Source organism: Carlito syrichta, unplaced genomic scaffold, assembly GCF_000164805.1.
Source record: "Carlito syrichta isolate Samal-C Ts95f unplaced genomic scaffold, Tarsius_syrichta-2.0.1 Scaffold308954, whole genome shotgun sequence".
Taxonomy (NCBI): Eukaryota; Metazoa; Chordata; class Mammalia; order Primates; family Tarsiidae; genus Carlito; species Carlito syrichta.
The window spans coordinates 133132-149804 of NW_007253050.1; the positions used below are offsets into that span (position 1 = coordinate 133132).

Below are 16673 nucleotides of genomic sequence, written 5' to 3' on the forward strand. Positions count from 1 at the left end.
GGACACAAGTAAAATTAGAAGGACTTGATGGTACTTTAATGGGAAGGATGATGGTGAGCAAAGAGTTAATAGTATACCTCAGGAGTCCACTTGGGAGAAAAAAAAAAATCTATCAAATCTTTAAAAAGCTATAAATATAACAAAATTGGTGGTGTTAATACCCTCACAAGTATTAATTATAAAAGTACCCCCTAATAAACTATAGGCTAACTTTTATCTCAAAATTGGTATTCCATGGAATACCAACATACAACCTGCCACAGATATGTTATCTAATGTCTAAAGATAATGACAAAGTTACTGCTATCTCTAAATTTCTTTTCTGTAAGTTCTGCAGTTCTAAGTAAAAGGACAAAACACCAAGTTAAATTATAAAGAAACACAATATTTTATTCTAATATATATTCTTTTTTTTGAGTTGGAGTCTCACTCTGTCGCCCAGACTGGCTGGCAGCGGCCATTCCCGGCCACCACAGCCTCGACCTGCTGGGCTCCGGCGATCCTTCTGCCTCAGCCTTCCGAGTAGCCAGAATTACAGGCGCGCGCTACCACGCCCGGCTGATTTTTGATTTATCGTAGAGATGAGGTCTCGCTGCCCAGGCGGGTCTCGAACCCGCGGGCTTAGGCAATCCACTCACCTCAGCCTCCCAAAGGTGCGGGATTACAGGCTGAGCCACTGAGCCCGGCTTTAATATATATTCTTACTACACTTTTAAAAATGCCATTTTTTCCTTAAAGATCAGAAGAAACACTGTACATTTTTGACAGATACTTAGTATCAACAAAACTACAAAGTAGTTCAATTACTCAGTAATCCTGTGTGTACAGCGCATCTGTCTCACGAATATCAGCAAATCTGAATTTTGCTTAATGTGTCATATTCACAAGTTAAATATGTTTATTTTGTAATCTAAAAATTCATTTTTTAGTCCTTTCAATGATACTTAAAGAGAAAAATTAAGTGTACAATATCAACTACTATATATCTTTATCATAAATATTAATACTTGATCCACAATTTCTATAAAAGTAATTCCAAGTGACACTCTCTCACACACACACTCTCTCTCTCTCTCTCACACACACACACACACACACACACACACACAGGGGGGGGGGGGAAACACACACAATTCTCTGTGGGTGGGTGAGCCCCTTGTAGTACAGGATTCCCCCACCAGTTAAGTATTTTAGGAACCCATCAGCATCAGTGTACCAGCTAGCGTTGTTGTAAGAAGCTGCACTGCTGAAGAAACATCCTGAGTTGTGGCAAACCAGTGACTGGTACTTCCACCATGAAAACGCACCTGTCCACACCACGCAGTGTTCAGCAGTTTTTTGACCAAAAATGGTATGACCCCCGCCCTACCTTCCCTGTTCACTGATTTCGCCCCAAGTGACTTTTTTTTTTCCCCAGTGAAAAAAGTCCTCAAAGGGAAACATTTAGCCAACATATAAGAGGCGAAACAAAAAACAACGGAACCATTAAAAGGCATCAAAATTGGTGAGTTTAAAAACTGTTTTGAGCAGTAGAAAAACTGTCTCGGTAGGTGTAGTGCATCAAACAAAAAGTACTTTGAAGATGACAGAAGTTTAAACACGTATGAATATAAAATTTTTTACAAATAAATTCCAGGGTTTTTTGGGGTCCCTGCTGGTATATATGTATGTTTATTTATCCACATATATATCTATTAAATGCATATCATATATCTATTCAGACATTTTTCTGGTTCTGCACAGAGACGTATTAAACTATGACTTTGTCAACATTTAGTTGGCTACAAGTTTGACCTAGTTTACTTTGCATACTATATAAATCACAGTACTACACTAAAATTACCTCTTCTGGACACAGTTCATGTGTGCAACTCATAAAATGAGTGCAAAGTAGTGGAAATGCAATTGAGTATCTTGACTGAGAGGGTAACTCCAAACACTGTTGAAACATCTTCTCAAAAGCACGACTATAAAAACTATATAAAGAAACAAAAATAAGAATAATAATTTTTATAATATAAACACAAATTTTCTGATAAATTAAATTAACTATAAGGCAACCTAAGTGAATGAAAATTACCAACTGGTGGTAGCACTTAATAGTTTAAAAAGAGAATAGTTATTTTTCCCAAAAAGTATCTTTTACATGCCAATTATCATCCCAGCGTAATAAAAATACTACTTGTATAACATTAACAGGTATTTAAAATAAAAACTTAAACGAGAAGTAAACCACATTTATGGCATCTTAAATCACCAAATTACATCACAACTAAGCCACTATCAATTATTATAAATACAATTAAACAATCACATGCCATCAATTTAAAATTACATCTGAATTTAAGATCTATTAAATCTACATGTAAAAGAATACGAGTTGATAAATACAGTACATCACAGACAAAGAGAAGTAGTAAATATGTCTTTATTTTGGATGTGCCAGGTAAAATAGAATGCAATGATGAGAAAATAAAAATTAAGTATGACTAAAAATTACAAATTTTAAGTAGTACTCAGAGTGCCTTTAGTTCCAAGAAAGGGGATAGAACTTCATAATTGTTGTATCCTTCTTTTGAAAGAGGACGCTTTCCATAGGTAAAAAATACCTAAAGATAAAATGTTTCATAGTTTATATAGACTTAGAAAGGTCACACAGTTGTACAGGACTCTAAATAATCTTTAAAATTCTTGCAAATGTGACCTGTGGTACACTTAAATCCCAAAAAGTATTCTTCCTGATGTGCTTATTGAGTTCCTTTATGAGGCATGCCTTCCTTCTCTGCCTGGTGATCTGGATTTCTTCTGCAATACTGCTAATTAAAGTTATCCTAACGAACGGCCAAAATCAATGTAGACTGGGTTGTTTTCCAACTTAAGGGCTATGAAAGACTTTTCATAATGACTTCCACTCACTGTACAGCACTATTACTACTATCCACTGAGATTATCTTAGCATTTTAGAAACAAAGATAAACACTAGGATATTTCAGTCCTGTTCCATGAAAGTAAAAAACAAAAACAAAAAAACCCAAGAAGCAGGAAATGGAGTTGATATTACACAGCTTTGGAGCTAGAAAACTTGAGTTTGAATCCTGGCACCACTGTTTATTAAATCTGATGACAACCAAGTTCACTTCTTTGCTCCAACATTAAGTACTAGCAAGTCAGACATTAAGAAAACTAAAACATAGCCATTAAGAACCACATAATCTGAGGAAGAAGGGAGGGAAGGAAAGTAAACTACTAAATATAACAAAAGAGACTATCATAGAAACAAAGGAGAGTGAAGCAGAATGCAGAAAGTAGTCACAAAATTCACATAAATAAGTTGCACATGTAGAGAACTAAAAAATAGACTTAAAATTCTAATTTGGTTAAACTTCCTTCTTGGGGGGGAAGTTCTACAAACATCCACTATTCCTTTTATTCTTAAGAGTCTTAAGAACTGTCTTAGGGCTATATAAACATAAAAACAATCAGGAAATACACAGCAGACACTGGAAATTTCAATACTAGATTTAAATAAAATTACAACATACCAAAATATGGAGAGATCTGATGTTTCCACCAACATTTCCACTAAAGAATCTACCATTTTTGTATGAAAAATTATTGTATTCATCATCTTTCCAAGTTCTCTGTGATCTGCAAGGCCAAGTGAAGCCTTAGAGACACTAGTATATGCCTGTAGAAGTATAGCAAAGACAAAGTAGTTTAGATAGAGATCAATGACTTCAGACTCCCCATTCTATAGGGGGAAAAATATTACTTAAAAAATATTCAAACTATTATTGTGACACTATCAGTAACATCTTTTAATTGTCTGTAGTAACATTAACTTGAAATTCTTGATAAGAATTTAATAAACTGAAACACTAATATACATAAAACAGAATCTATTATATGGGTGATTCATCTTGAAATCCAAAGGAACTGAAGTTACAGTATCAGAAGTATTGTCATGTTTACCTTACCAAAATAAATTTTTGACCAAATTCAATAAAAAAATACATAGGAAGCAATGAGATGAAAGTATCACATATGGTGACTCAGTGAGGTATTAGATTATATTGAAGCACTAAAAACTAGATTGTATACTATACTGTGCTAATTTGATGAATTCTAGAAAATTACTGAATACAGTAAAAATTAGCATAGTTTTGCCAAAAGGTGATAGAACTTAGCCAAAACCACTAAGATACATTGTGATGGAAAAAATTCAACAACTGGGATACAAAGAACAGATTTCATGTCCATGGATAATGGACATTTCAGAAGAGCAGAGAATTATTAGAATAGGAGGTAGAAGAGGTGCCTACAGAATAAATACTGCTTGCTATGCCTAGGGTTTGAGTACAAAGAAGAGAAGGGAAATATTTTGTAAAAGATCAGATTCAATCAGATCATGCATAGCTTTGTATACCACATTAAAGAAATTAAACTTTTTGGTGAACCACCCAGGGTTCTTTGTGATGGCCACCTTTTGTTTTAGAAACATTGCTCTGTATGGAAGAGATATTGGGGAGGCATAGCTGGGAAGAGAACAGGAGGCCAAAATCTGCTAGAAGACAGTGGTGACAATAAATCAGACAGGATTATGATGGTTTGGTCTAGAGTGATGATAGTTTAAAAGTGGTGGGCAACAGAAGACTTATGGAAGATGGTCAGGGTTCTGACTGTTAGGAGACACTCCTTCAAGGGTTTCATGTTTCTGCACATCGTGCTGGGGATGGCAAAGAGGCAAGGCGTGGGCCACTCATTCCCTAGGCCATTTCTTAGGGTTATATTTGCAACTATCAAATTTGAGGAATGAGGTAATGTCTCCCTTGGAACAAAGAGAGAAAAAACAGAGGGTTTCTCAAACTTAGCATTCCTTATTTGCAACATAAACCTCCTGTGTGCACAGCGTTCATTTAGGTCCCTCTGTACCACCCCTGCAGGACTAAGGGAAATAGGAAAAATGATGCATATATGCAGGTGCTCATGCTGTTTTCATTAAGTCCTCTGTCTCTGATCTAGAGCCCCCATGTCTTCTGCCAGTACCCAGGAAACAGCAATAGACTAAATCATTGCCTTGAAAGTAGAATAAAAATCAAATCTCAAACTCTACAATGCCCATTAGGTGGGCAATGTTACTCTTCACTATTCATGAAGACAATGACACCAAAGAAAGGAGAGTTTTGTATTTTGTAGTTTTTGTTACGAGGAATAATTAAGGCAATATCCTGATGGCAAAATATACTCTGGACATTTATCACAAGCTAAGCCTAATGATTTTTACTTACCATTAATCAGTTTTAGAGTATAAACAGGAATCAGTTCTGGCCATGGGTTCAATAAAGATTTCTGTTAACTGACCCTAATTTTTAAAAATTAGAATTTATTTTTCTCATTAGCACATGGAACATTTTCCAGGACTGACCGTATATTAGGCCACAAACCAAGTCTCAATAAATTTTAAAAAACTGAAATAATACCAATTATCTTTTCTGATCACAACAGAATAAAACTAGAAATTGATAACAAGAGGAACTTTGCCCACTATACAAATATATACAAACTATACAACATACTCCCAATGTGTCAATGAAAAACTTAAGGAGGAAATACAATTTTCTTGAAACAAATGAAAACAGGAATACAACATACCAAAATTAATGGGATATGGCAAAAGCAGTAAAAGTAGTTTATAGCAATAAATACCTACATTAAAAAGTTAAAAAGACTTCATATAAACACTCTAACAATGTATCTATTTAAATAATATAAAACATAAGAGCAGAAATCAAGAAAATTGAGACTAAAAATTAATACAAAAATCAACAAAATGAAAGATTTTTTTGAAGTAAGAAATGAGAAAGGAGACATTACAATTGATACTGAAAAAAATTCAAAGGATCATTAGAGACTATTATGAGCAACTATATGCTAATAAATTGGAAAGAAGAAATGGATAAATTTCTAGACACATACATGCTTTCACAGTTGAACCATGAAGAAATATTAATAGAAAACAAAGACTACCAAATAAAATATAGAAGCAATAATAAAAGTGTTCCATCAAAGAGAAGTACAGGATCTGATGCTGAATTCTACCAAACATTTACTAAGATCTAATACCAATTATTCTCAAACTATTTAAAAAAACTGAAGAGGAGATAATAACACCAAACTCATTCTATGAGGTCAGCATTACCCTGATACTGAAAGCAGACAAAGATACAATAACAAAAGAAAACTACAGGCCATATCATTGATGAACACAGTTGCAAAGATGTTTAACAAAATACTACCAAATAGAATTCAAAAACACATTAAAGAGATGATTCACCATAATCAAGTGGGATTCATGACAAGGATGCAAGGATAGTTAAACATGCACATAAATAAATGTTCTATATCGCATTAATAGAATCAAGGACAAAAATCATATGATCATTTCAACAGATGCAGAAAAAACTTTCAATACAATTCAAAATTTCTTCATGATTTAAAAATCTTAATAAAGTATAGAAGGAGCAAATATCAAAACAATTAAGGCGATATGAAACAAACCTGCAGCTACCATCACACTGAATGGGGAAAAATAGAAAGTAATTCCTCGAAGTTCTGGAACAAGGCAAAAATGCCTGCTTTCACCTCTTTTTATTCAACATGGTGCTATAAGTCCTAGCCAAAACAACTAGACAAGAGGAAAAAATAGGCATCCGAATTGAAAAGAAAGAAGTCAAACTGTCATTGTTTGCAGATGACAAGATCTTATATTTATAAAAACCTAAAGACTCTACCAAAAATTGATTAGAACTGATAAACGAATTCAGTAAAGTAGCAAAATCAACATTAAAATATCAGTAGTATTTCTATTTTCAACAGCAATCTGAAAAAGAAATCAAGAAAGCGGTTCCATTTACAATAGCTACAAAAAACAAAAACAAAAACTTAGGAATAAACTTAACCAAAGACATGAAAGATCTTAATAAAATTACCTTAATAGATGAAAAAAAAGAGAAAGAAATGAAAGATCTCTACAATGAAAACTATACAACACTCATGAAAGAAACTGAAAAGGCTGGGCTCGGGGGCTCAGCCTGTAATCCCAGCACTTTTGGGAGGCCGAGGTGAGTGGATTGCCTGAGCCCGCGGGTTTGAGACCCGCCTGGGCAGCAAGACCTCATCTCTATAAAAAGTCAGCCAGGCGTGGTAGCGCATGCCTGTAATTCCGGCTACTCGGAAGGCTGAGGAGGAAGGATCGCCGGAGCCCAACAGGTTGAGGCTGCGGTGGCCGGGAGCGGCCAGGGCAGTCCAGTCTGGGTAACAGAGTGAGACTCCAACTCAAAAAAAAAAAAAAAAGAAACTGAAGATACAATAATGAAAAGATATCCCATGTTCATGGGTTGGAAAAATCAATATTGCTATAATGTCCATACCATCCAAAACAATCTACAGGTTCAATGCAATCCCTAACAAAATACCAATGACATTCTTCATAAAAACAGGAAAAAAAATCCTAAAATTCATATGGAACCACAAAAGACCCAGAATAGCCAAAGCAATCCCGATAAAAACAATAAACCTGGAGGTATCACATTACCTGATCTCAAAATCTGTTACAAAGCTATAGTAATCAAAACAATTATTGTACTGTATAATAAGAGACACACAGACCAATGGAAAAGAATCAAGAACCCAGAAATCAATCCATGCATTTATTTTCTACTCATTTTCGACAAAGGCACCAAAAGCATACTATAGGGAAAGAACAATCACTTCAATAAATGATGCTGAAAAACTGGATATCCTTACATAAAAGAATGGAACTAGACCATATACAAAATCACCATATACAAAAGTCAAATTAAAATGGATCACAGACTTAAATGTAAGACTTAAAATTATAAAATTACTACACTCTAGGACATAGGTCTAGGGGGAAAAAAAAAAAACCCACCCAAATCACCCAAACAATGCGATTAAAAATGGGCAAATGATCTGATCTGAATAGGTATCTAGCAAAACAAGACATATAACAGTCCAACAGGTATATGGAAAAGTGTTCAACTTCATTAATCATCAGGAAAATACAAATCAAAACCACAATGAAATACCACCTCACTCAGTTTAAAATGACTATTATCAAAAAACAGAATGCTGGTGAGGATGTGGCGAATCCTAATACAATGCCCTAATGTAAATTTCTACAGTTATTATGGAAAATAGTAGCGGTTCTTCAAACAACTAAAATAGAACTACCATTATGATCTAGCATATAGATCAAAAGATATATATCTGGGTATATATCCAAAAGAAAATAAATCAATATATAAAAGAGATACCTGCACTCCCATATTTCTTGCAGCACTATTCATAATAGCCAAGATATGGAATCAACTTAAGTGTCCATCAGTGGGTGAAAGGATAAAGAAAATGTGGTGTATATATACATAAGGGGATATTATTCAGCTATAAAAATGAAATTCTGTCATTTGCAACAATGTAGATTGAACTGGAGGACATTATAGAAATGAGCAAGACACAGAAAGACAAATGTTGCATGTTTTCACTCATACTGGGAGCTAAAAAAATTGATTTCATAGAGGTAGAGAGTAGAATGTTGGTTACCAGAGACACAAGGGTAAGGGAGAATGGAGGTTAAAAGGGGGTTGGTTAATGGGTACAAAAATACAGTCAGCTAGAAGGAATAAGATATAGTGTTTTTTAGCACAATAGAGACTATGGTGAATAATAATTTACTACACATTTCAAAGTAACTAGTAGATATGGAATGTTCCCAACATAAAGAAATGATACATGTTTGAGGTGAAGAATATTCCAGTTTCCCCAGATTTGTTCATTACACATTATACACTTGTATCGAAATATCTCATGTACCCATAAATATGTACAACTATTATGTATCCAAAAAACTTTTAAATAAAAATTTTTAAAAGTCAGAATTTAAATAACACTGTGAAAACAGCTTCAGAAGAAATGGATGGTGACAAAATAAGATGACAATTTATACTCATATGACATGCTTGATAACAATGGAAGGAGAAATATATGTTACTACAAAAAAAAAGTTTAAGTAAAAGGATAAGATCTAAACAATCCAAATAAATTAGAAGACAGAGGGAAGAACATATTTGAAAGAGCAACTGAAGATGCTTAAGGACTGATAAAATACTTAGAGGAATGAGATCCCTTAGGAAGTATAAAAGAATGACAAACAATCCACAGAGGAAGAATTCTTTTTTTAAGAATAGAAAAAAAGAGAGAGATTAAAATGATGTATAAAAGAGCAATAATGTTAGAATGAAAATTAGACAGAACATCAGTGAAAGGACACTACAGCTTATTTTTCTGGTCCTGCTCTAGTCAAGAACTACAGGTATCTATAGAATTCTTCACCACTCTCTGGACATGTACTTTACTTAACAATTCTTGTATGTTTACCTGAAGTAAATGGTCAATGATTAAAGTGAGATCATTCAATCTCTTTTGAATATTTGTTCCTTCTTACAGTAATATTATAAACTCAAAAATCTCTTTACTTGCCCTTTGTTCACTATTTGCCCCTTTCCTGCAAAAGCTATGTTCCTATTCAAAGCAAATTCCACTTGAAAAAAAAACTTTTTTGCTTCTAAGACAACCACAACTAACTGATAATCATATTCTGTCTGTGGCAGCTTTTAAGTTAATCTTTTAGATTTTCAACTGCTGTTTAATGTTTTACATGGTTTACACTTTGTCTCCATTGCTAGATTATAAAATTCTCAAAAGATGAAAGTGCTACTCTTCTACAGATTATATGATACCGCTCAATATCTTATCTTCTGGCTGGGTGTGGTGGCTCAAGCCTGTAATCCCAGCACTCATGGGAGGCTTGGGCCCATGAGTTTGAGACCAGCCTGAGTAACAGACCAAAATTCTGTCTCTATTTAAAATAAATTAAAAATTTTTATATGTTTTTAGCTTCTGAACTCCAAAGTTGAGTCTCTAGGCTCACCATTGACCTCTAAACACCTCTGTAAACCTTCTAGATTCTGGATATTGCCACCTACCTTGCACTTTTGCCCTCTATTCCTAGCAAAGACTTCTCAGGTTGAGTTGTATGTCCCAATCTTCCCTTCGTTGGTATGCTTTGTCCTATTGTTGCTAAAACACAAGAGGCTATATACAGTAGAAAGGGTCGCAGTGACTGTATGTTCTAATTATGATTAAGTATTATGGTTGAGTTTGTTCCCCAAAAATGATATGTTGAAATCCTAAACCCCAGTATACCTCATAATGTGACCTTATTTAGAAATAGGGTCTTTGGCCGGGCGTGGTGGCTCAGCCTGTAATCCCAGCACTTTGGGAGGCCGAGTCAAATAGATTGCCTGAGCCCGTGGTTTCAAAACCAACCCGGGCAACTTGGCGAGACCTCATCTCTACAATAAATAAAAAATTAGCTGGACGTGGTAGTGCGCATCTATAGTTCTGGCTACTTGGAAGGCTGAGGCAGAAGGATCACAGGTGCCCAGCAGCTTGATGCTGGGATAGCTGTGAGTGTGCCAATACACTCCAGTCTGGGTGACAGAGTGAGATTCCAACTCAAAAAAAGAAAAGAAAAGAAATAGGGTCTTTACAGAGGTAATCAAGTTAAAATGAGGTCATCCAAATGAGACCTAATCAGATATAACTGGTGTTCTTATAAAAAGAGAACATTTAGACACAGAAATATGCACAGAAGACAGACAATGTAAAGAAACACAAGGAGAATGTCATTAGAGTAATGCACCTACAAGCCAAGGAACTACAAAGATTGCCAGCAAATCACCAGAGGCTCGGAGACAGATTCTTCTTCACAGCCTTCAGAAGAAAACAATCTGTGAGCCTTGCTTTCAGACTTCCAGCCCCTAGAACTGTGAGATAATAAACTTCTATTGTAAAAGTCATTCAGCTGGTACTGTGCTGTGGCAGCCCTCGGCACCTAATATAAGCAGGTATAGATTACATGAAGTAATCAAATAAAGCACTAGTGATGCTCTCATAAAAATATTATAAAAACTTTTTTTTTGAATTAGTGTCTCACTCCGTTGCCCAGACTGGAGTGCAGTGGCACGCTCATGTCCACTGTAGCCTTGACCTGCTGGGCTCCAGTGATCCTTCTGCCTCAGCCTTACAAGTAACCAGAACTACAAGAGCGAGCCACCATGCCTGGCTAATTTTTTATTTATTGTAGAGAAGAGGTCTCGCCAAGTTGCCCGGGCTGGTCTCAAACTCGTGGGCTCAGGCAATCCACTCGCCTCGGCCATCCAAAGTGCTGGGATTACAGGCTAAGCCACCGCGCCCAGCCCATAAAAACTTAAAAAAAAAAAAAAAAACCACACAAAGAGGAATAATCAGTTCTACATATTTATTCAATGCTTTACATTTTGCCATATGACTAAACAATGCTAAAATTCTCATGTGAATACTTATAATGAGTAAGTTTAATAATCTTGGAAGTATTTAATAACAGTGTAGTTAAAACGCATCTAACTCTCTAAACTTCTCTAAACCAAAGTGGTGGTATAGGCACTCCCACAAACTGAGAATGGGAAAAAACAGTTCAAGCTTTGTGACTTTCAAAGTTTTAAATGTGTATCCTTCAAAGTTTAAACGTAGATCTCCTTTGGCAGAGTGCTTCCACTTCTACTGTCACTTTACAAAAAAACTCTACTGCTGTGTTGTTTCATAATTTTAAAAACAAGTAGATGTCAATTTTTAAACCTTATTGTGATAAGAAAATAACCGACAATATGTATATATTTACTATTTTGGCATGATGGTATTTCAAATGATTTCCTGATCCCCACTAACTGGTCTGCAACCTCAAGCAAGTTACTTAATACTTTCATTTATTGGATCTGTATTTCTAAAAATAAGTTCAAGCATAGAACAAGAGGGAAGAAAGTGCCTGTGTATTTTGAGGGTGGAAAACCTAAGAAAAGCAAAAGTTCTTCAGGGAACTAAGAATATTGCCAGAAAAGTATGCTCCTTTTGGGAGTCATTCCTGAGACTGTCTCCATCTAAAAATCTCTTCCACAAACACATACTGCTTATTTTTTTTACTTTTTAACTAAACAAATAGAAATTTTATTTTTCAAATGGCAAAATAGTACACAATACTATCCTATTTAATTTTTTGAACATCTAAAAAGTTATAGACCAGATATTAAATTGAATATTTCGGAAGAATGAGACTGGGAATGGTGCAAACTAGACGATTTGACTTTTTATAATAAGGATGTCTTATTATAATTTTTAAATACATACATACATATATATATATATATGTGTATATATATATATATATATTTTTTTTTTTGGAGTCGTAGTCTCACTCTGTCACCCAGACTGGAGTGCAGTGGCCGCTCCCGGCCAACGCAGCCTCGACCTTCTGGGCTCCGGCGATCCTTCCACCTCAGCCTTCCGAGTAGCCGGAATTACAGGCATGCGCTACCACACCCGGCTGATTTTTTGATTTATTGTAGATATGAGGTCTCGCTGCCCAGGCGGGTCTCGAACCCGCGGGCTCAGGCAGTCCACTCACCTCAGCCTCCCAAAGGCGCGGGATTACAGACTGAGCCACCAAGCCTGGCTCATATATATTTTTTAATATGCAGATTACTGAGAACACTAGGGTATATTCCCATAATTACTAAAAATGTTTAAAACAATTTTTATCATTCAATTTAGAGTATATAACAAGATGTTATTAGGCTTGAATTTTTAAAGGCCTTAAAAACTATTTATATGAGTTAAACATTTAGTGAACACACTTAGAAGTCTAATACTGCTTATTTCTGTATTTCAGAAAATCAAAGTTTTGGGCACAGATCAGTGGTAGTAAACTATGGCCTGTGGGTTAGCTGCTTGTTTTTATAAACAAAATTTCACTGAAACATAGCCATGCCCATTCATTTTATGCTTTGTCTAGAGCTGCTTTCACACTACAATGGCAGAGTGGAGTAGCTATGACAGAGATTAAACTACCCACAAGCCTGAAGTTTTTATCAACTGGCTCTTTATAAAATGGGTTTGTTGACTACCACACTAGATATTGTGATTTATGTTTTTAGATATTTTAAAATTACAATAATCTATTCAAGACTCCATTTATATGGGCTTAAGTTATAAATATATTCAAGTTTAATAACTAGCACAAAATGTTTCTTTTATGGTTATACAAAAGAATTCAAAGTATATAACTAATATTTTGCAGTTCTGCTATAAAATTTTTCATATTAACTAATGTATTCAACAAATATGAATGACAATAAAAATTAAGTTATTCTTCTTACCTGTAACCTAAACCAATCTAATCTCATTCCTCTGAAATCAAATACTTCCCCATCTTCAACTGCAATAATAGAAAAAAAATTACAAAGCAAATTAAAATTTTAAAAAATCCATAACATTTTAAAATTTAAGAGCTAAGATAATTCCACATCTGTGTATAAATCTAAAAGCATTAAAACCAGTGTATTGAAGAGATATTTTATACACTCATGTCCACAGTAGTATTATTCAAAATAGCCAAAGGTGGAAGTAACTTAAATGTCCCTTGACAGATGAATAGATAAACAAAATGTAGTATACAAATACAATAAAATATCATTTTGCCTTAAAAAGAAAGGAAATTCTGACACATGCTACTATGACTGAACCTGGAAGACATTATGCTCAGTAAAATTAGTCAGTCACAAAAGGACTAATACTGTACGATTCCACCAATAAGAGGTATCTAGAGTAGTCAAACTCATAGAAACAGAGAATGGTGGCTGCCAGGAGAGAAGTGAAGTAGGGTGTTGCTGCTCAGTGGTTAAAATTTCAGTTTTGCAAGATGAAACGTTTTAGAGATCGGTTGCACAACAGTGTGAATATACTTAACATTCACAACAGTGTGAATATACTTAACATTACTGAACTACAAAAAATGGTCAACAAAGTCAGTTTTATATTATGTATATTTTGTAATTAAAAAACTAAATTTTTTTAAAATTTAAGAGCTAAGACAAGGAAATGATATCAAATCCTAAAAAGATGATAATAAAGAAGACAGCTGTGCTAAGTACAGACTTGTCTCCTAAGCTTTCTGAACCTCATTGTGCTTATATGTCAGTTTGAAGGACACAGAACAGAACTGGAGGGATCCTATGATTTGAAGTATTGGACATCATGCTGAAGTTCCATAAAATAACTCCATATAAACCAAATATTACCAGGTAGGATTACCGTAATCTCATTATTTAAATGTGATAGCTATAAAGATTGGTTGACTTTAGATAAATATTTACATATTACTTAGAAACTATCAAGATTTCTGACATCTTTTATTAAAAGACTATAAAAACTAAAACATCATTATCAATCTACTGGATAGTGTGCCCAAATAATGGAGAGTTAATTCAGCATATGCTATCAATTTTTGAGACAGAGAAGCTTGAGCTTAAATTCTTTTTCTTTTTTTTTTTGAGTTGGGATCTCACTCTTTTGCCCAGGCTGGAGAGGCACACTCAAGGCTCACCACAACCATGACCTCCTGGGCTCAGGTGATCCCTTCAATTCAACCTCCCGAGTAACTGGGACCACGAGCGCATGCCACTATGCCTGACTAGTTTTTGTATTTTTTTTTGTAGAGACAGGATCTTACTATGTTGCTAGGTTGTTCTCGAACTCCTGGGCTCAAGCAGTCCTCCCATCTCAGCCTCCCTAAGTGCTGGGATTATAGATGTGAGTCACTGTGCCCAGCCTCATGCTATAATTCTTATAATTTTTATAAACAGTACTATATACCCACTTTGGAAATCTTTACTTTAAAAAGAACAAAGTTAAGACAAAAGATAATAGCTCAAGTATGTCCAAAAATTAGGTAAGTGATTCTGCAACATTTAATAGTTCAGTTGTTTCCTTGATAATCAAGTTTAAAAACCTAATTAGAAGAAAATATGCTTTTACTTAAAATTAAAAGAGTTATTACCTTGTTTTACACTTAGGGAAGTCATAGTGTTAACAAAAGAGGACATGATGATTGATTCATCTTCAGGGCAAACAGAAAGATTCTGAAAAAGAAATAAAAAGTAATGTTAAAAATATTTAGTTGGGAAACAACTCAAAGGTCCATCAACTAGCAGATGGATAAACTGGTATACCTATACTATAGAATATCCTTTAGCAATAAAAAAAATGCAATATATATACCATAACATGAATGAACTTCAAACTCATTAAGCTAAGTGAAAGAAAAAAATGAAAATAAAAAAGAATAAGCACAATCCTTTGAAAAACCAAGGCAAACAGACTGCTTAAGGCCAGGAGTTTGAGACTAGCCTAGACAACATAACAAGACTTTGTCTCCACAAAAGACTTAAAAATTAGCTGGGCATGGTGACACGTGCCTATAGTCCCATGTACTTGGGAGGCTGAGGTAGGATATAGCCTGAGTCCAGGGGGTCAAGGCTGTGGTGAGCTCTGATGGTGATACCACTATACTCCACAGCCTGGGTGACAGAGTGAGACCCCCACTCAACCAATCAATCAATCATCCAATGATTATATAGTGTATGATTTCATTCATATGACAAAAAAATTTTAAGGTAAAACTACAGCGATAAACACCAAATCAGGTGCTGTTGGGAATCTATGAAAGAATTTACCATAGAGATCAACAAGCAAATTTTAAGGATGTTGCAAATGTTCCACATCTTGGATGTTGTGGTAGGAGTTACAAGAATGCATACAGCTACTTAAACTGCACACTTCAAATGGGTGACTTCTGTCATATGGAAGTTATACCTTGCAATAGACAAAGATGGTAAAATGCTCAGTCTTTGGAATTAAAACTTAAGTTTGAATACCAGTTTCATTACTTACAAACTGCGATACTGAGCAAATTACATAAAGTCTTTTTTCTTCAGCAAATAATAATAACTATATCTACCCTCACAGAGTTGCCACATGGATTTAGAAAGATATACTAATAGTAAATCTGCCAATTATTACAATTAGTATTATTTCTGTTGCTGATGCTATTATTATAATCCTAGCTGAAATGCTAAAAATTAATTTTCTCAGTATTAGTAAAATCCTCCTTATACAAAAACAGATTTCAAGTGAGTTAAAAATATTAGCACTATAACAAAGATCTGCAAAATGTATTATTAGATGTCCAAATACCCACAATATAGTTTTAAAATTACATAAAACCAGGAATTATGTTTTACTTTTTAAACTGTATGCTAATATGAATAAATAATAAACACTAACAAAAGCTTCCAGCTTAACTGGTAACAACTATTCAAATAAAATTATGGCAAAGCAATAATATTCTAGGTTTTCCACTCCTTTTCTTAATAGTCATACTAGAAACAAAGTATCTGAGCTCCATCTAGTGGATAAATGAAGAAATAAACTGTAGTTTAGTAACCTATAACAGTATAATTCAAGGTAAATAATTACATGAACAAATTTTTCCTCATCTGCATTTTTAGGTTTATTTGAAAACAATTAGAATTTCAAAGTATGGTATTTCTCTGGAAACTCAGTAGTTTTAGTTTTTACATAAAGGGAATTCTTACCACTCTTTATATTAGCTTACGAGAATTTTAGAGATCTACAATATAAAGTAAAACAGAGTAAAATAA

The 16673-nt window shown here is 34.4% G+C and overlaps 1 protein-coding gene across 2 annotated transcripts in view; it reads right to left on the reverse strand.

Annotated features, from left to right (window-relative positions):
- Positions 1 to 16673, reverse strand: part of NCKAP1 (NCK associated protein 1) — a 98364-nt gene that overhangs the window by 37252 nt on the left and 44439 nt on the right. For both annotated transcript variants that reach the window (XM_008066470.2, XM_008066471.2), the window contains 4 exons: positions 15011 to 15092; positions 13332 to 13390; positions 3543 to 3688; positions 1844 to 1976 (listed from right to left, as the gene is read on the reverse strand). In XM_008066470.2, coding sequence (XP_008064661.2) covers positions 1844 to 1976; positions 3543 to 3688; positions 13332 to 13390; positions 15011 to 15092 — 420 coding nt within the window. The remainder of the gene's footprint in view (positions 1 to 1843; positions 1977 to 3542; positions 3689 to 13331; positions 13391 to 15010; positions 15093 to 16673) is intronic.